The sequence below is a fragment of the Myotis brandtii genome, unplaced genomic scaffold (genome assembly GCF_000412655.1).
Source record: "Myotis brandtii unplaced genomic scaffold, ASM41265v1 scaffold717, whole genome shotgun sequence".
NCBI lineage: Eukaryota > Metazoa > Chordata > Mammalia > Chiroptera > Vespertilionidae > Myotis > Myotis brandtii.
The window spans coordinates 193,422-213,385 of record NW_005370825.1 but is presented as its reverse complement, the minus strand read 5'-3'; the positions used below and the strand labels follow the sequence as shown (position 1 = coordinate 213,385).

General features: G+C 42.5%; 1 protein-coding gene across 1 annotated transcript in view; it reads right to left on the bottom strand.

Annotated features, from left to right (window-relative positions):
• Positions 1-3,565: 3,565 nt before the first annotated feature.
• Positions 3,566-19,964, bottom strand: part of WDR64 (WD repeat domain 64) — a 62,441-nt gene continuing 46,042 nt past the window's right edge. Inside the window, exons 17-26 of the mRNA XM_005882445.2 lie at positions 19,051-19,087; positions 18,186-18,325; positions 17,434-17,539; positions 15,585-15,643; positions 14,051-14,160; positions 10,481-10,669; positions 8,648-8,753; positions 7,803-7,883; positions 6,598-6,711; positions 3,566-4,176 (exon numbers count right to left, since the gene is read on the bottom strand). Coding sequence (XP_005882507.1) covers positions 4,093-4,176; positions 6,598-6,711; positions 7,803-7,883; positions 8,648-8,753; positions 10,481-10,669; positions 14,051-14,160; positions 15,585-15,643; positions 17,434-17,539; positions 18,186-18,325; positions 19,051-19,087 — 1,026 coding nt within the window. The 3' untranslated portion in view covers positions 3,566-4,092. The remainder of the gene's footprint in view (positions 4,177-6,597; positions 6,712-7,802; positions 7,884-8,647; positions 8,754-10,480; positions 10,670-14,050; positions 14,161-15,584; positions 15,644-17,433; positions 17,540-18,185; positions 18,326-19,050; positions 19,088-19,964) is intronic.

The window sequence follows — 19,964 nt, the reverse complement described above, 5'->3', positions numbered from 1 at the left end:
AATCTTTCAATTTGCGCGGGAGGGCCCGCGCCCCGCCCAGCGGAAGTGACGTCACGCATCTCCGCGACGCCGGAAGGGCGTTCTGCCCGAAAGCGACCGTGGTCCCGTAGCCCTGCGACTCCGGGTGCCGCTGCCCGCCGGAAGCCCATGCAGCCTGTGGAAGGGGCGGGAAGAGCTGAGCTGATTGGCCAACATGGAATGGCGCCAGGGAGTGGAGAATTGTTTCTCGCGCGGGGGCCGCTGGGAGTTGTAGTTCTCTCCCGACCACAGCCTAGTTCAGAGCTGCTGAAGTTCAAAGCGCGTCCGCGTGTCTTTGTTGTTTTTAAAACCTAAAAAGGGGCTCCAGGGAAACAGGAGGTGCAGCATGAGCTCTAAGAGACTTTAGGAAGGGACAGAGGTGACGCTTGGTAAGCAATTTAACTAAGAAGGGACAAAGGTTCTCTCCTTACTGGCCTGGCTCCTCTAAGCCCTCTTCATTCTCAACTAGGCTGCAACCTTGAACTACATAGATCTGAAAACCCACAAACATAGTTTTGTTTTGGTTATTTTTAATGTATTTTTTTTATTGGTTGCAGAAAGGAAGGGACAGGGAGAAACATCAATGATGAGAGAGAATCATTGATCAGCTGCCTCCTGCCCGCTCCACAATGGGGATGGAGCCCACACCTGGGCATGTGCCCTGATGGGGAATTGAACCAGCAACCTCCTGGGTCATAGGTCCAAGATCAACCACTGAGCCACGCCAACCGGGCTGGGTCATACCTAATCTGACTGACCTGCCAATTGCTCTTCAGATAGGAATTCCAGTATAAATTCCTACCGGCAGTGGATAAGGGTTCCTAAATCCATATATTTTTTCCTACCCATCCCGGTCACTCTAACACAGTGGATCTCAACCTGTAGCAAAATTAGTTATGAAGTAGCAACAAAATAATTTTATGGTTGGGGTCACCACAACATGAGGAACTGTATTAAAGGGTCGCGGCATTAGGAAGGTTGAGAACCACTGCTTTAACATGTAACAGTGAGAAGTTATTGTTTCCATTTGCATTTCTCTGATTGCTAACGACTGCAAGTATGAGTATTGCTTTCTAGGTTTCCTCTTGTATATATAACCTAATCATAACTTTCACCCATTTTTGTATGTTTCCTGTTTTTTTTTCTTGGAGGTTTTCAAATCTCTTGTACACTTTACTCTATATTTATGCCCTGTTTGTGAGAAGTGTTTTCTCTAGTTAATTTACTTGTGCTTATGATGTTTTATACATTTTTAAGTTTTAAATTTAGTAGGTAGTCAATTATCCTAATATTATTATCTGATTTCATCGAAAACAATTATGATATTTGGCAAAATAACTGGTGTCTTTGTTTTCTTCTGCATTAGTAATCTCTCTGCTTTCCCCAAATTCATTCTTCCCAGAATGTCAGCCAGTTGTTCAAAAACTGTGTTGTCTCTTTTGATCCACTAGAGGGCAACACTTGCTTGAAAGAAACTGCTGTCCCTTCCTATACACTGCAGCGGTTCTCAACCTGTGGGCCGCGACCCCTTTGGGGGTCGAATGACCCTTTCACCGGGGTCGCCTAAGACCGTCGGAAAACACATCTATAATTACATATTGTTTTTGTGATGAATCACTCTGCTTTCATTATGTTCAATTTGTAGCCATGAAAATACATCCTGCATATCAGATATTTACATGACGATTCATAACAGTAGCAAAATGACAGTGATGAAGTAGCAACGAAAATAATTTTATGGTTGGGGGTCACCACAACATGAGGAGCTGTATTAAAGGGTCGCGGCATCAGGAAGGTTGAGAACCACTGCTCTACAGTAAATCATGCCCTTTTCTCTGAAAGAGAGGAAACTGGCTGAAATAAGCCTTACAGAAAATAACTAATTTCCACTTAAATAACTGGAAATCACATAGAGGAGTTTGGACAAAATGTAAAAGCTATTTTTTAAAAAATATAACAGGTTATATAATAAGGATTCAAGGATGTTTTTAAGTGAAAAAAAAAAGACAAACCAGTTAAATTTATTTTACATGACTGAATTAACATCTCATTTATTATTGATCAAGTTTAGATGCATTTTTATTTTTCACATGAGTCCCCATTGGTGAAATGACTCATTTGGACCAAGTAACAAAATCAATGAGTTAAAAGAATTAGTAAGTGATAAGCCCTAGGAAGTTCAGATAATTATTCAAGTTCTACTTATCTCGAGTCATTTCTAGACTAAATGAAAATACCTTCTGACTTTACCTAAGAAAGTCTGAACATTTTCTTCCATATGACCGTTCCCTAACGAGAAAAGACAAAGAACCCTTTGCCATGCAAGTGCCCAAGTAGATGCCATCGCTGAGCCAGAAAGCAGGTTCTTACCAGACGCCGAAGCCACTGGTGTTGTAGGCGGTTACACAGACAGGAAGGTGGGCCAGGTCAGGACATCAGGGTGGAAAGCCATTGGTGCCTAGCAATGGACAATCCATGGTAGGGTGGGACTCGCCCCAGGGTGACTTTTACCCCCTTGCATATCGCTGGTCTTGGGGTTTGGCCCCCCTGACCTTTCCTCCCGAGAGATAACCTCTAGTCCTCAGCTGTATTTCAGCTCCAGGCCCAGATGAGCAACAAAACCCGCCACTGCTGAAGGCTGATGTTAGGACCAGCTGCATGGAGTCATGACCCCTGCCCTGGTGCCGCCAATCAATCAGTGGAGCTCACAACCCTGAAAGGACACCCGGAAAGCTGCTGAATGATTTATTGAGACCTTCCCTGGGGACCCCCTAAACTCTCCACCTTAAAGCCCTTAGGATGGAGGACCCAGTGCCTCTCCCTCCCAGGAACCAGTGCCTTTCCCTTCCCTTCCCTCCCTGCCCCGGGCACGTCACCATTAGCTTCCTCTCTCCCAAGCTCCAAGGGCCCTTCCTTTACCTCTACGACCTGTTTCCTAAGCCCATTGCTTCTAGGAATCTACCTCTGTGATTCACCCAATAAATGTTCTCTTACAAAAAAAAAAGCTAGAAGGTTGACTGGTACATTTTTCCTTTTAATAACAATTCTTTTGTATGCCACAGCAAAATAATTGTCTCTTTTGAGTTTTTATTTCTATTGTTGAGAGTATTACAGATGCCCCCCCATTGCCCTCCTCCATCCGGATCCCACCCCGCCCTAGGCCTTCCCAGCCCTATTGTCTGTGTTCAGGGGCAATGCAGATACGCATATAAATTCTTTGGTTAATCTTTCCAGCTTCCTCCTACCCCCTCCTCCTTGAGATTCCTCAGTCTGTTCTATGTTTCCATGCCCCTGGTTCTATTTTATTTAATTAATTTATTTTTAAAAAATATATTTTGATTTTTCACAGAGAGGAAAGGAGAGGGACAGAGAGTTAGAAACATCGATGAGAGAGAAACATCGATCAGCTGCCTCCTGCACATCTCCTACTGGGGGTGTGCCCGCAACCAAGGTACATGCCCTTGGCCGGAATCGAACCTGGGACCTTTCAGTCCACAGGCCGACGCTCTATCCACTGAGCCAAACCGGTTAGGGCCCTGGTTCTATTTTATTCATCAGTTTATTTTGTTCATTCGACTTGTTTTTCATTTATTTTGATGTTTAGATTTGATTGTTGATGGATACGTATTTATTGCCATTTTATTGTTTATATTTCTGATCTTTTTTGTCTCTTAACGTGTACCGTTGGATAATAATTCTGGCTAGGAGTTAGGTTGAACAATGGGGAAGGTGGAAAGGTAATAACTAGGGCCATATTATTTTACTTATGCTATTGATTTTCTCTATTTCCTTTGTCATTTTGTCGACAGTACACAAGAAACACTGCCAGTTTAAGTGCATTTCAATGGGTGAAAGATGTTGGCCACCTGGCTGCTGGCAGCTTGCTTGGCGTTCAGAGCTGAGGCCACCTGCGCTCCATGAATGAGCTTCTCCAGGAGTCAGCGGGTCTGAGGGTACAGAGAGGGTGACAAGTGTCTGATGGACCTTTGATTTCATCCTGAAATAAAGCCCGACCTCTCCTTCAGGCCGTGCTTTCGTGCAGCTCGGCCATGGCAGCCAGCTCTCATTTTTCTCTTATTTGGGGATGACTGGGAAGAAGAAAGGCGACAGGTTGATCTGTGGGACTAAATTCCTCTTCAGACTTCTCCTCCGCTGCAGCTGTGAAATAAAGGACATGTCAGTTAAGAACTAGCCTTGCAAGACAAACATAATTTTCTAGAGTCAAGTTGCACCACTAATTAAAAAAAAAAAATCTATTTTTATTGATTTCAGAGGGGAAGGGAGAGGGAGAGAGAGAAACATCAATGATGAGAGAGAACCATTGATCGAATGTCTCCTGCACGTCCCCTACTGGGGATCGGGCTCACAACACGGCCATGTGCCCTGACTGGGAATTGAACTGTGACCTCCTAGTTCGTAGATCAATGCTCAACTATTGAGCTACGTGGCCAGGCTGCACCACTAAGTTTTGCAGAGATTTTTATCCTCCTAGAAAGAAAGTCTATTTATTCACTTAACTATCCTGGGTGCCTCCAGGGTAAAATGTTTAAAAACAGAAGGGGGTGCTACCGAAGGGTGAAGGGCATGGGTGGAAGAGCGGACGCTTTAGAAATAGTTGACTGGGCAGTTATTCATTCTGTCACTCAACTGCCCAAACTGTAAAGGATTGGTTAAAACGAAACAGCAAAGAAGCTTGCTAAGGCTGAGATACAGCAGAGAGATACTGTATAATAGTATCTCCAGCGTCCAGTGACTTACAGGAAAATAAAATCCAGTGATGATCCCACAAATGAGAAAGGAAAGTTCGTTTTGGTTGGAATTGGGTATGTTTGGAAGTTATACATATAAAATGTTGAACTCATTAAAAAATCACATCAAGAAGTGTCTAATACTGTCAATCATGTTCAGCCAATATTTAAAGCAAACATCAATTTGATTGTATGGTCCATGATGGGGAAGAAGAGAGAGAGAAGAGCAGATGTAGAGAGTTCCAACGTAAAGAAAAAGACTGAGGGAGCCCCAAAGTCAACATTTAACTACCTGCAGCCTGGGCTTGGATACTCTTGGGTCACGTGACGGCTCCTTCTTCCCCCTAAGACCAGGTGGGAGACTTCGTTCCCCAGATCAATCTGCTAACGGCTGAGGCAGCTTCCTAAGCTTCACTGATCTTTCTTTCTTTAGTTTTCTACATATTTAATACCATTGAGGTAAAGCAATGCACATACGGGGCATAAAATAAACCAATTATAAAACTCTAACACTCTTTTGATTTACCTGTTAGTTTTGGATTATTTATACCACTGTGTTTTATCCATCACTTAACAAATTAAAAGGAACTGATATATCCACTATAGGCTCAGTGGATAGAGCGTCGGCCTGCAGACTGAAGGGTCCCAGGTTCCATTCTGGTCAAGGGCACATGCCCGGGTTGTGGGCTCGATCCCCAGTAGGGGGCGTGCAGGAGGCAGCTGATCAATGATTCTCTCTCATCATTGATGCTTCTATCTCTCTCTCCCTCTCCCTTCCTCTCTGAAATCAATAAAAATATACTAGTATTAAAAAAAAAGAAAGGTTGATTTGCCTTTGTTAAAAAAATAAAAGTAAATAATTTTTATAACAAAAACTCTTCTATTGCCAAAAATTCTTACTCAAACAATTGGTAGAATTGTTGATAACAAGAATCATTCATATTTTCTTCATTAAGGGCACAAGCTAACAAAATTATGATGAAGTTTTCTATATTAAACTAGAGGCCTGGTGCACGGATTTGTGCACTGGTGGGGTCCCTCGGCCTGGCCTGCGACCTCTCACAATCCGGGACCCCTCAGGGGATGTCGGAGAGCCAGTTTCACCAGGCCGAGGGACCCCACCAGTGCATGAATCCATGCACAGGGCCTCTAGTATGCATATAAGATCTTTGGTTAATCTCTTCCCTCTGAGATTCATCAGTCTGTTCCATGTTTTCATGCCTGTGGTTTCCGCTCCTGCGTTGAGTGTCTTCCCCCTGGTGGTCAGTGCTTGTCATAGCTACCAGCCGGTCGGCCAGTAGCTTAGGCTTTTATATATATAGACTAGAGGCCTGGTGCATGAAATTCATGCAACGGGTAGGGTCCCTAGGCCTGGCCAGAGATCAGGGCTGATCTGTGGGGCGATTGGGGGAGGGGGCCTGCTGGGACCCACCTTGGCCGGCTTGGCATTGCCCACTCACAGGCCGGCCCTGCCCCCAATTGCCCTGCAGCCACTGCCGGTCACCTCCCTTTGTGGGGCAACTGGTGGGGTGAATGGAGGGCCCCCACTGGCACCACTGGCACCCGTCTTGGCTGGCCTGGGGCTGTGCGGGCTGGGGGCAGCTCCTGTGTTGAGCATCTGCCTCCTGGTGGTCAGTACACGTCATAGCGACTGGTCATTCCACCAGTTGTTCCACCATTTGTTCAATTTGTATATTAGGCTTTTATTATATAGGACAAAGCAGCTTTTTGTTGTTGTAGTTGTGTTTGTTACCTGTTATTCATTTAGGTGCAGATGATACCAATCCAAACAGAAATGGGATGGACCCTGGAATCCCAAGTGCTAACTTACTTTTTCATGTTGAACATGACCTGCCTTCTTCTTTCCTGGAAAGCCGTCAGAAGACTCCTTTATGACCTCTGAGCCAATGAGCGGAAGGAATTTCAGACTCGTGGGGCTTGGTACCTGCGAGCCACAAGTGAAGAGTGAGACATACTCAAGTAATGTGAATTCAGGGGTGGGGGATAGGGAGTGAGAAGTTCCAACTGCTTTAAAATATACTCCCCTTTACAGTTGCCCACTATTAATTCTTATTTTATTTTATTTTTAATTAATCCTCACCCGAGGGTATTTGCCCATTGATTTTTAGAGAGAGTGGAAAGGAAGGGGATGAGAGAGAGAGAGAGAGAGAGAGAGAAAGAAATAGAGAGAAATAGAGAGAAACATTGATGTGAGAGAGACACATTGATTGGTTGCCTTCCACAAGTGTCCTGACCAGGGTCGGGGATCAAGCCTGCAATGGAGGTACATGCTCTTGACTGAAATAAAACCCAGGACCCTTCAATCCGAAGGCTGATGCTCTATCCACTGAGACAAACGGACTAGGGCCCCACTATTAATTCTTAATAGTTCACCCTCAGCATCAACCTGCAGCTTGAGAGTTTGATACTCATCACAATGAAGGCGTTTTGGGCAAGGAGGGGTAACATTTTAAGAAATAATAAGTTAGAATTAAGTTGAAATATTTTATCTTCATGTTATTACTCTCAGTTAACCGATTGGTTCTTTAATTTGACAGAGGTGATCTGGAATGGAGACCTGAAGGATGAGGGGGGATTTGGAGGGAAACCAGAGGTGGATGAATTCTGGGCAGGGGGGCAGCACAGGCAAAGTCACTGAGGAGGAAGGAATGCTGATGCGTAAGGAGCAGCGAGGAGTCTGGCTCAGCTGGAGGATAGGGGTCATGGGAGAAGGTGGTGGAAATGAGGGCACACGGGTCAGGTGGGGGCCAGAGCGTGACAGGTGTGTGTGCCAGGCTAAAGGGTAACGAAGAGCTGGGATAAAGGTCAAAGCAGTTCCCTGTGGTGTTGTTCCATGGGGAAGGCACAGGCAAGTGATCAAGGCCGCTGCCACACAGACCGAAGGCCTCCCGGGGTCGGACACAGCCCGGTGATGTGGATTTTCTCCGACCTGGCTTGGGAGCCCAGGGTCGGGAATGAGATGTGAGATTCCCTATTGTCCCGTCACCACTCCAGTCCTGGAAGCATTCAACTCACCCTGTATATGGGCAGAGAGCCAAAAACAATCCCCGCCTCTCTGTTTTCAGTCAAGAAACTTTCCAAGGCATGCTTTCGAATCTGCAAAACAGAGGAGCCGATGTTTCATGAAAAGGGCACATTCCGTAAGCGGCAAAATTCCTGGGTTCAAATTGACTCTGCCACTTCTTAGCTGCAGGGCCTTAGGCAAGCTTTTGCCGTTCTCCTAAAAATTTACTTTTTATTGATTTCAGAGAGGAAAGGAGAGGGAGAGAGAGATAGAAACATCAATGATGAGAGAGAATCATTGATTGGCTGCCTCCTGCACGCCCCACACTGGGGATCAAGCCCACAACTTGGGCATGTGCCCTGACCAGGACTCACACCATGACCTCCTGGTTCACAGATTGACGCTCAACCACAGAGTCACACTGGCCGGGCCCAGGTCTGACTTCTGACGTACAGAACAGTCAAGTGATTAATGTGTTGTTTGAACCACTTAGTTTGTAGTAATCTGTCATAGCAGCAATAGCAAACTGATAGACTGTACGTATGATAATTCAGGAAAACTACAGTATTCTTGTTATGTTTAAGAATTACCTTGGGATAGATACAGAGGCAGAGCTGCCTCAAACTGATTGTCAAACTGCAGTGGGAAGGCCAGAGAGGGTTGGGGGGCAGAAGGGAGGGGAGTAAGAGATCAACCGAAGGACTTGTATGCATGCATATAAGCATAACTAATGGACATAAGACACTGGGGGGTAAGGGAGGGCAGGGGATTGTCAAGGGCGGTGGGGGGGGGGGGAAGGACACATATGTAATACCCTTTGTAATACTTATTATAATATTTTTTTAAAAAGAATTACCTTGGGAGAAGAAAGAGACTTGAAAAATTTAAAATCATGCTCCACTTTAAAGGGCTTGGAAGGCGTCCGTTTGAAAAGCAAAGCCATGGAGCTCAGTCTCTGCCACCTGCACAGGAGGATATAAGAAAAGCTGTTACACACCTATCCACACCTTTCCCCTCTGGGTCCCAAACCCTCCGGCTCCCATGGCACCAGCCCTAATGATGCCACCTCTGTACGTAAGTCTTATTCCCTTTGGCTTCCCAGATTTCTCTCCAGGTGAACGAAAGCGATTTCTACTAGACCCGAGCATTCCGTGCTGTTAAATTCATTATATAGCCATTGGGAAAAACACTGCATAGTAGGGATGAGGAAACCTTGGGTACCAAACCAATGCTTGATATTTGGGTGACTCAGGGAAGTTTCCACTTAGTTAAAACTTACTTTTGCATATGTTTAAAAAGCCATAACTAAGCATTGAAAACATCCTATGTAATAAAAGGCTAATATGCAAATAGACTGAATGGCGAATGACCGGTTGCTATGATGCGCACTGACCACCAGGGGGCAGACGCTCAACACAGGAGCTGCTCCCTGGTGGTCAGTGTGCTCCCACAGGGGGAGTGCCGCTCAGCCAGAAGCCGGGCTCATGACTGGTGAGCGCAGTGGCAGGAGCCTCTCCCTCCTCTGCGGCAGCGCTAAGGACTCCTCAGCAGACTTCCCTCGAGGGGTCCTGGACGGTGAGAGGGCACAGGCCAGGCTGAGGGACCCTCCACCAGTGCACGAATGTCGTGCACCGGGCCTCTAGTTTAAAAAATCATATCCCACAGGCATCTTAGACTTCAACCTGTCCAAAACCAAACTCAGTATCTTTTTTCCCCAGTTTTATTTTGTGTTGGTTTCAGATGTACTGCTAGTGGTTAGACAATCATATACACGATCTTTTTTTTCTCCAGACCTGCTTTTCCTCTTGTACATTCTGTCACAGTAATGTCAGTAAAGTTGAAAATCTTTATGTTGGCCATAACAAAAGCTCATTTTGCTTTAGTCTTTATATGCCCCACGTGGTTGAGCCTCCACCTATGAATCAGAAGGTCACGATTCCTGGTCAGGCCACATGCCTGGGTTGCGGGCTCGGTCCTCAGTGTGAGGCCTGCAGAAGGTGGCCAATCAACCCTCATCTTTGATGTTTCTATCTTTCTGTCTCCCTCTCCCTTCCTCTCTGAAATCTAAAGACTTTTCTTGCTTTATCTTCTACCATGTCTTCTCTAGTTGCTCCCTGAACTTTAATGACTATGTAATAGTGTTTCATCATTTTGTGCCTTTGCTTAGGCAATTGCCTCTTTGGTCTTCTTTATTTGGATAAATCTTATTTGCTCCTCTTTGATTATCTTAGGAATTGATATTCTTAGCAGTACTATTATACTGAACTAGAGGCCCAGTGCACAAAATTTGTACACTGGTGGGGTCCCTAGCGGCTGCTGGCTTCCGGCTGGGTACTCCCTCCCTTCCCCTGGCCGGCCCTGACCCCTGGTTGAACTCCCGGAGGACCTCCTGGTCCAGGGGACAATTTGCATACTACGCTTTTATTATATAGGATTGTAAATCTTTGTGCACCCTCCCACTGGATTGCAAAATAATTGAAAAGTTTTGAGTTTTTCGCCTTTGAATTTTTCATGTCCAGCACAGTGTTATGGTATCATAATAGTTTTATTATTATTATTATTATTATTATTTCTAAATTAGCAATAATCACACCTTGGATAAACCTCATTGGCTACGATACTGCAACTGTGCAAAGCTGATAATAGCTTAATTCTTGTCTGGTCTCTAAAGGAAACCCAATGGCCTTACCTTTGCCGGTCAAATACCAGAGGGTAGTCATATTTTTGTTTATTTTCTGTGAACTTGCTCTCTTCTTTTATTTCTATGGGGTACTCATTAACATCACAAGGCAAAATGAAATCAGTTGTCTGTGCTAGGTCAAAGGACCTTCGCTGTCCAAAATACCCACAGTAATGACCATTGAGGGCATGCCAGAGCCTAAGGAAAGGCAAAAGATAGGGAGAATACAGTCACTGGAATTCAGTGGAAGTTATTTTGTTACCGACAAGGTTTTTTTTGTTTTGTTTTGTTTTTAAAATATATTTTATTGATTTTTTTTTTTTTTTTTTTTTTTTTTTTTACAGAGATAGAGAGTTAGAAACATCGATGAGAGAGAAACATCGATCAGCTGCCTCCTGCACACTCCCCACTGGGGATGTGCCCGCAACCAAGGTACATGCCCTTGACCAGAATCAAACCTGGGACCATTGAGTCCGCAGGCCGACGCTCTATCCACTGAGCCAAACTGGTCAGACCTAACGACAAGGTTTTCATTATGGATTTTAAACTTGAGTCCAGAACTCTTTTCATTAAATATATGGATCTAATCATAACATAAACATTTTTATTAGCTAGAATTCTAATCTACAACAATTTCAGAAAATGTCAATTTGAATTTGGACTTATGATATCCATTCATTGAAGCCAGAAAATAAGGAACAGGTTTTTCTCCAAGTAACACTGCTTGTTTAAGCTAATCAGAGCTCACACTGACTTTGTTTTTTTTCTCTCAGGATTGCTTTGGCTAATTGGGGTCTTTTATGGTATCATACTACAAATATAGGATGTTTTGTCCAATTTTGTTCTAAAAATAACTTTGGTATTTTGATAGGGATTGCCTGGAGTCTGTAGACTGCTTTAGGCAATACGCACATTTTAATAATGTGAATTGTTCCAACCCATGAACACAAATGTCTTCAATTTTAACAATGTCTTACAGTTTTCAGTGTATAGGCCTTTCCTGCCTTTCCTCTCCTTTGTAAGTTTATTTCTAGGCATTTTATTCTTTTCATTGTGATCATAAGTGGGATTGCTTTTTTTATTTTTTCTTTCAGAAAGTTCATCATTAGTATTTAGAAACACAACAAACAATTTCTGCATATTGATTTTGTATCCTGTAACTTCATTATATTCATTTATCATTTATTATTTATAACAGTTTTTTTTGTGTTTTGGTGTGTGTGTTTCTTTTTTTCTGGAGTCTTTAGGTTCTTCTCTATATAACTAATATGTGATGTGCAAACACTGACAGTTTTACTTCATTTAGTTAATGTGGTGTTTCACGTGGATTGATTTTCTCATGTCGAGCCATCCTTGCATGCCTGGGATGAATCCCACTGGATTGTGGTGTAAGATCCTTACAATGTGTTGCTGTTTTTGATTTGCTAATATTTTTTTGAGGATTTTTACATCTAGGTTCATCAGCGATATCAGCCTGTCATTTTATTTGTTGATGTTACCCTTACCTGGGTTTGGTACCAGGGTCAGATTGGCTGTGCACAATGAGTTAAGAAGCATGAACTTTCTGGAAGAGTTGGAAAGGGGCAGGTATTAAATCTGCTTGGAATGTTTGGTAGAATTTACCAGGGAAGCCATCTGGTCCTAGTGTTTTGTTTTTTGGGGAGGTTTTGATTACTGTTTTAATTTCTTTACTATCAGTCCATTCAGGTTTCCTAATTCTTCATGATTTAATCGAAGAAAGTTTTATTATTCTAAAATTTTGTCCACTCCTAGGTTGTCTGATTTGGTGGCATGTAGCCATTCATAATGCTCTTTCATAATCCTCTGTATTTCTGTGGTAACAGTTGTAAATTCTTTTATTTATTTTAAACTCGCTAATATACTTTGAAGCCTCTCTTACCTAAATTTATTCTCTTAAGAGGACAATTCATCACCAAAATTTTAGAGACATTTTAATATGTGACAATTTGTCTCAATAAATGTCATGACATTTCTATTAATACCTGTATATTTGTGTTTTTAGAATTTTATGTATGTATATGTAGCATTATTTAGGCAATTAAAAACAAGTAGGCCTTATATGTCATGGTGACTATAGTTAATAATACAATATTGTATATTTGAAAGTTGCTAAGAGAATAGATCTTCAAAGTCCTCATCATAAGAAAAACATTTTTTATAACTATTTGTGGTAATGGATGTTAAGGAGACTTGATGTTAACTAGACTTATTGTGGTGATCATTTTACAATATATACAAATATTGAATCATTTACTAATGTTATATGTAAATTATACCGTAATAAAAGAAGGCCCAATTGGCATGGCTCAGTAGTTGAGCATTGACCTATGAACCAGGAGGTCACGGTTTGATTCCCGGTCAGGGCTTGCAGGCTTGCCCGGGTTGCAGGCTTGATCCCCTGTGTGGGGCTTTCAGGAGGCAGCCAATCAATGATTCTCTCTCATCACCGATGTTCTTATCTCCCTCTCCCTCTCCCTTGCTCTCTGAAATCAATAAAAAATATATTTTAAAAAAAGAATAAAAAGAAACATCAATGATGAGAGAGAATCATTTTTGGTTGCCTCCTGCATGCCCCCCACTGGGGATCAAGCCCACAACCCTGGCATGTGCCCTGACTGGGAATCAAACCATGGCCTCCTGGTTCATAGGTCGATACTCAACCACTGAGCCATGCTGGCCGGGCTCTGTGACTTCTTACTGACTTCTGATTCTGTGTCTCTTCCTGTGGTCTCCCTGGGCTTGGGCTTACCTCTCTGAGGTATCCATCTTGCTTAATTCTTTGAAATAAGTCTACAAAAAACCTACTTATTGAAAGTACTTATTATACATTCGAACACAGATGAGCAAGGCATCTCGTTTCCTTAGGCCTGCAAAAGAATTCCAAACCAATGGCCCTCTTCCCAAGGCCGTTTTGTGTGCCACCTTTAGTTATTTGTTTATTTATTTCAGTCAGTTAAGCATGATTGTGTTTAGGTTATGTACTTCGACTGTAGCTTAATATCCTTTTCCTCTCATACTCAAAACCCTGAATTCACAGCACGAAAGTTCAGCCCTAGCCGGTTTGGCTCAGTGGATAGAGCACTGGCCTGTGGACTGAAGGGTCCCGGGTTTGATTCCAGTCCAGGGCACGCACCTTGGTTGCAGGCTAGATCCCTGGCCCTGGTCAGGATGCGTGCGGGAGGCAACCCATCCATGTATCTCTCTCTCATCGATGTTTCTCTCTCTCTGTCTCTCCCCCTCCCTTCCACTCCCTAAAAATCAATGGAAAACTATCCTTGGGTGAGGATTAAAAACAACAACAGCCCTAACTAGTTCGGCTCAGTGGATAGAGCGTCGGCCTGTGGACTGGAGGGTCCCAGGTTCGATTCTGGTCAAGGGCATGTACCTTGGTTGCGGGCACATCCCCAGTAGGGGGTGTGCAGGCAGCTGATCGATGTTTCTCTCTCATCGATGCTTCTAACTCTCTATCCCTCTCCCTTCCTCTCTGTAAAAAATCAATAAAATATATTTTAAAAAAAACAACAACAACAACAAAAAACAGAGCATGGAAGTCCATACCTTACGGAGCCATCGACAGAGGCAGTCAGCACCAGTTGTTTGTCTTCTACGTAGATCGCTTGAACAATTTCTAAAGAATGAGCACGCCAGGCAAGCAGCTGCTTGAATTTCTAGATGGCAACAATAAAGCACATATACCTTGGAATAAGTACGTGCTGATTAAAGTTCAAGCTTGAGCAAACTATTAATCATTAAAGAGCCTGGCTTAGGAGCTCTTAAAATATATTAACATAAATGTTATATTAATTACATATTAATATAATATGAATATAAATATAAAAATATATTAATGGTGCGGGCATGTGTGGAAGGTGATGGCGCCCCTGCCCCAATGAGCTCTTCTTTTGCTTGGTAAGGTCTCAAAAATTCCATTTTTAGCCCGGCTGGTGTGGCTCAGTGGTTAAGTATCGACCTATGAACCAGGAGGTCACAGTTCGATTCCCGGTCAGGGCACATGCCCAGGTTGTGGGCTTGATTCCCATTGGGGGGCATGCAGGAGGCAGCCATTTGTTGTCTCTCTCTCACTGAAGTTTCTACCTCTGCAGTCACATTTCCATAGAGCAGCGGTTCTCAACCTGTGGGTCGCGACCCCTTTGGGGGTTGAATGACCCTTTCACAGGGGTCGCCTAAGACCGTCGGAAAACACATATATAATTACATATTGTTTTTGTGACTAATCACTATGCTTTAATTATGTTCAATTTGTAACAACGAAAATACATCCTGCATATCAGATATTTACATTATGATTCATAACAGTAGCAAAATGACAGTTATGAAGTAGCAACGAAAATAATTTTATGGTTGGGGGTCACCACAACATGAGGAACTGTATTAAAGGGTTGAGGCATTAGGAAAGTTGAGAACCACTGCCATAGAGTGTCTATGAAGATATAAAAGATATAAAAACTGCCTGTGGAGGGCTAAATGATGGATAAGCTCTTTTAAGCTCTGGGTTTCTCCATAGAATCTCACAAATAAGTCAAAACATGAAGTAGAGCCCTAGCTGGTTTGGCTCAGTGGATAGAGCGCCGGCCTGCGGGCTGAAGGGTCCCAGGTTTGATTCTGGTCAAGGGCACATGCCCGGGTTGAGGGCTCGGACCGTGCAGGAGGTACGGGCTGAAGGGTCCCTGGTTTGATTCTGGTCAAGGGCACATGCCCGGGTTGAGGGCTCGGACTGTGCAGGAGGCAACCGATCAATGATTCTCTCTCATCATTGATGTTTCTATCTCTCTCTCCCTCGTCCTTCCTCTCTGAAATCAATAAAAATATATTTTAAGAAACAAAATAAAAACAAAACATGAAGTAGGTGAAAAATGATGAATGGCTGGCTGGCTTGCTCGCTTGCTCACTCACCCACCCCCTCCTTTCCCCAATAGACCAGTGTTACTTGTCATGTGGCTTAAGTTTCCTAGCAGTCTGTATGACAGGAGAGTAGGGAGTCTTGGCTTGGAGATCTTTTGTGATGTCTACCACAGAGAGATGTCAATCCATATGCGCCGATTCACAAGTTAGACGAAGACTAAAGTCTTACCTTTTCATCATGAGGCGGATCCAGGAAGGAACTAACACTGCAAAGGATCACGTGTCCTTCTGTATAAATTTAAACATCGCAATATGTAAATGAGTATTCTGTTGTCCAAGTCCATGCTACCTACACTGCCAAGGCATTTATAAGAGTAAATAAAGTAGAATCTGAGGAACCAGCAGTGAAAGAAGAAATTTCATATCAACTTTTATATGTGGCAATTCTTTTCTGTTTCTGGCTTAATAAGTCAAAATGAGGTTGCCTTATACACTCAAAGTCAAAGTTCTTCTAGACATCAGGGTAGATGAAAGAGAGATGAGTATACAATGACCAAATGAAGCCCAAATTGTTATGAAGATAATTGTCCTACAATCCAAATGATAGTTACAACAACTAGATTTTAAAAAAGCAACAATGACTACACCGAGGCACATCCTATTCAAACTGTAGAAATTCAAACCTAAAGAAAAAAGCTTGAAAGAGGCCACAGGGAAAAATTTCACCTTAGTTATAGAGAAGTAAAGATAAGAATTACATTTGACACCTGGAAATCATGTAAGCAAAAAGAGAATGGAGTGAAATATTTAAATGTTGAGGAAAAACCCCCACCAACCTAGAATTCTGTGTCCTTAGAAATTATTCTTCAAAAGTGAAGGAGAGCCCGGCCGGTGTGGCTCAGGGGTTGAGCATGGATGGACCTGGAGAGCATTATGCTAAGTGAAATAAGCCAGTTAGAGAAGGACAAGTACCATATGGTTTCACTCATATGTGGACTCTAACTAATAAACAACCAAACAAAATGGAAATAGACACAGAGATAGAGAGCAGACTAACAACTGTCAGAGGGGAGGGGGGTTGCAAGGCTGGGTTAAAAAGGTGAAGAGATTAAGCAAGCAAGCAAGAAAAAAACTCATATACAGATAATAGTATAGTGATTACCACAGATAATAGCATAGTGGTTACCAGAGGGGAAGTGGGTGGGGGGAGATGGTAGAAGAGGGTATGGGGGCAGGTGGGGATAAATGGTGATGGAAGGAGACTTGGGGTGGTGACCACACAATACAATATACAGTTGATGTATTATAGAATTGTACACCTGAAACCTATATAATTTATTAACCAATGCCACCCAAATAATAAATTCAATAAAAAATAAAACAAACAGAAAAACACCAAAAAGAATACCATTACATTAAAGAATTAAGATCAGCCTGACTGGTTTGGCTCAGTGGATAGAGCGTCGGCCTGCAGACTGAAAGGTCCCAGGTTCGATTCCAGTCAAGGGCATGTACCTTGGTTGTGGGCATGTCCCCAGTGGGGGGTGTGCAGGAGGCAGCTGATCAATGTTTCTCTCTCATCGATGTTTCTAGCTCTCTATCCCTCTCCCTTCCTCTCTGTAAAAAATCAATAAAATACATTAAAAAAAAAGAATTAAGATCAACTATATTAGTTATTAACAATAAGTATAAAATACAGTCTCCTATTGAGAACCAATACTTCCTTTCCTCTCTGTTCATGCCACTTCTCCCTTTAATAATGAAGACTTAATGCAACACAACCCTTTCAAGGTTAAAAATGAAAACTTTATATTCTCCCCAATAGGTAAGGTCAGGGTAGTCCCATACGCAACTTAAAGATGGAAGAAATAGAATGTCGTACTGTAAGGAAATGGGAATGAGATAGGTGTTCACATCATTGATTGTTCTGTCCACTCAGCAAGCTATCCTTGGCACTCTCAACACCTCTTCTCATTTTTGAGCATCGCTCTTCTTCTTTTGTATGAATGATGCCACATATTTTCCTTTTTTATATCTTGTAGGTTAAGACAGCCAACTACAGGAAGACAATGACTTACCTACGTTGCTGGTCAGCAGTATCCTGGAACAGGAATCGGTGTTCAGTGATGTCAGAGGAATGGCAGAATGTTTTGTAAAAGGTAGCATGTCTTTTAGCAGTCGTCCCTGCATAAAGTATAATCACAAATTCTGTAAAATATTCATATGAGAGTTGAGTTTCTCTAGAAGTAGTCTACCTAAAAAATTATCTCTACTACCAAACCATGATCCCATGTGTAGTAAAAGTAATTTGAAACTATCCATAGGAAATTAAATATTCATGAAGGTGTAGACAACTATTCATGATTGGCATCTGGACTCTGACTATTACAGATCATTTGGGGGTTGATTTTTGTACTTCTCCTGACCTTATCGTGCCATTCCTCAGATCTCTTTTCTAGTTATATATTATTTTAAACAAACATTCTTTACAGGTTTACGTGCATCTCACTTGTTTTATTTTATTATTATTTTTTAATCCTCAGCCTATATTTTTCCATTTATTTTTTTTTTTTTTTTAGAGAGAGTGGAAGAGAGAGGAAAAGACAGAGAGAAACATCCATGTGAGAGAAACACATCGATTGGTTGCCTCCTGTATGTGCCCAGATCAGGGCCCCGGCTGGGGAGGGGCCTGCAACCAAGGTAAATGCTCTTGACTGGAATGGAACCCGGGACCCTTCAGTCCGCAGGCCAACACTCTATCCATTGAACCACACTGGCCAGGGCTCTTTCTCATCCTTCTCTATGCCAGGTAAGTAGTGGGCATTGTCACCTCTATAGTCCATAAGCGCAGGTGGCCGTCCTCGTGAGCGGTGACCAGGACAGGAGGCTGAGGTTCGGCCACACCGGTGCTTGCAACGTGTTTTTTGTCCACTGGCTGTTGCTCTCCCTCAATGATATCCGTTTGCTCACCTACTGGAAAATTAATGAGCTGCCACGGTGCTGGCAACACTTGGAATTCAAAGTCTTCTAGGACGCGGGTAGAAAATACCCAAAATAACACATTCTTTTCCCTAGAATTTTTTTTTTTTAACCCAAGAGAGTTTCAATCAGGGCAGAGAACAACACGGCATTAGCAAATGGACTCCCATGTCGCTGGAAAAACCTGAGAGCTTGCTTTTGGTCCTGTTGCATAGCCTCTTCACTGTACATAACCGCTAAAACCACGTAAACATCCAGCTCAAGCCTTACACATACAGAATGGCTTATGCATCTAGTATCAGTTTCAGAGGAGATTAAGAGGCACAGTTATATATATATAATAAAAGTGTAATATGCTATTTAGACTGGACGTCCTTCCAGACGACCTTCCAGACAAAACTGGGGCTGCGAGGGAAGCCCGGGTCCCAGGTGCCAGAGGAAAGCCGGTGCCGGCAGCTGGGGGATATATTGATTTCAGAGAGGAAGGGAAAGGGAGAGAGAGATAGAAACATCAATGATGAGAGAGAATCATTGACCAGCTACCTCCTGTATGCCCCCCACTGGGGATCAAACCCACAACCTTGGCATATGACCTTGACCAGAATGGAACCCAGGACCCTTCAGTCCACAGGCCAACACTCTATCCGCTGAGCCAAACCGGCTAAAGCACAAAGAAATCATTTTAGAATAAAGGAGTGAGGTGACTTCATACTGACCTTTGCCCTCACCGTCATGTATGCTCTGCTTGCTTCCCTGGATTAGGGGAGAAAAAGAAGGTGTTTCTAAGACATTGTAAGGAAATGAGATACACTGGATCAGTAGACTCTTCAGACAGCTGATACATTGCTAAGCGTTAAAGTTATTTTTGGATTAACTCTTTGAAATACATATTGCAGAGATTTTCATGTTCCTGAATTGGGTTATCTGTGACACAACTTCCTCCTAGTGGCTCAGAGATAGCATAATAGCGAGAGTAATTAAATGCCCAATGCGTGTCCGTTTGTGGTGTACATTATTTTGAATTGTATTAACAACCATGCATGTGGGTGTTATTATTTCCATTTGTTCATCATTTTCACTGATGAAGAAATGGAAACTCAGAGATTAAGGGCTGTCTCTAAAGCTAATCAGATAAATCAGAACACTTGGATTCAAGTTCAAGTGTATCTGACTCTTAATATTCTCATAAGTTTATTCTTTCCACCATGCTAGTGGTTTTTAATTAATTTTTGCAGTGAAAACTCCCCTTTAAACAAAATCCTAACTAGAAGTGTTACGTGTAAACGTATATAAAATTGTAACTGAAAACACAATTTGAAAGCCAAACATTACACTGTGTTATCTCTTCCCCCTGTGAAATGTATGGAACGCGTTTAGCAAAACCGTCTAAAATTATTTTACCAATGAAAAAGTAGCATCTGTAATTTATTTTATTCATGATTATGTATTGATTATTTGAAGTAATGAAAGCCTTCAGAAATATGGAAAAATGGATGAAATCAGTTTAGACATTGCTTTTTAGAAAAACAAAAAAAACTTTTACATACATACACACACACAGAAATTTTTTTCCTCTTTTCTTCTTTTTTTAAAAAAATATATTTTATTGATTTTTTACAGGTAAGGGAGA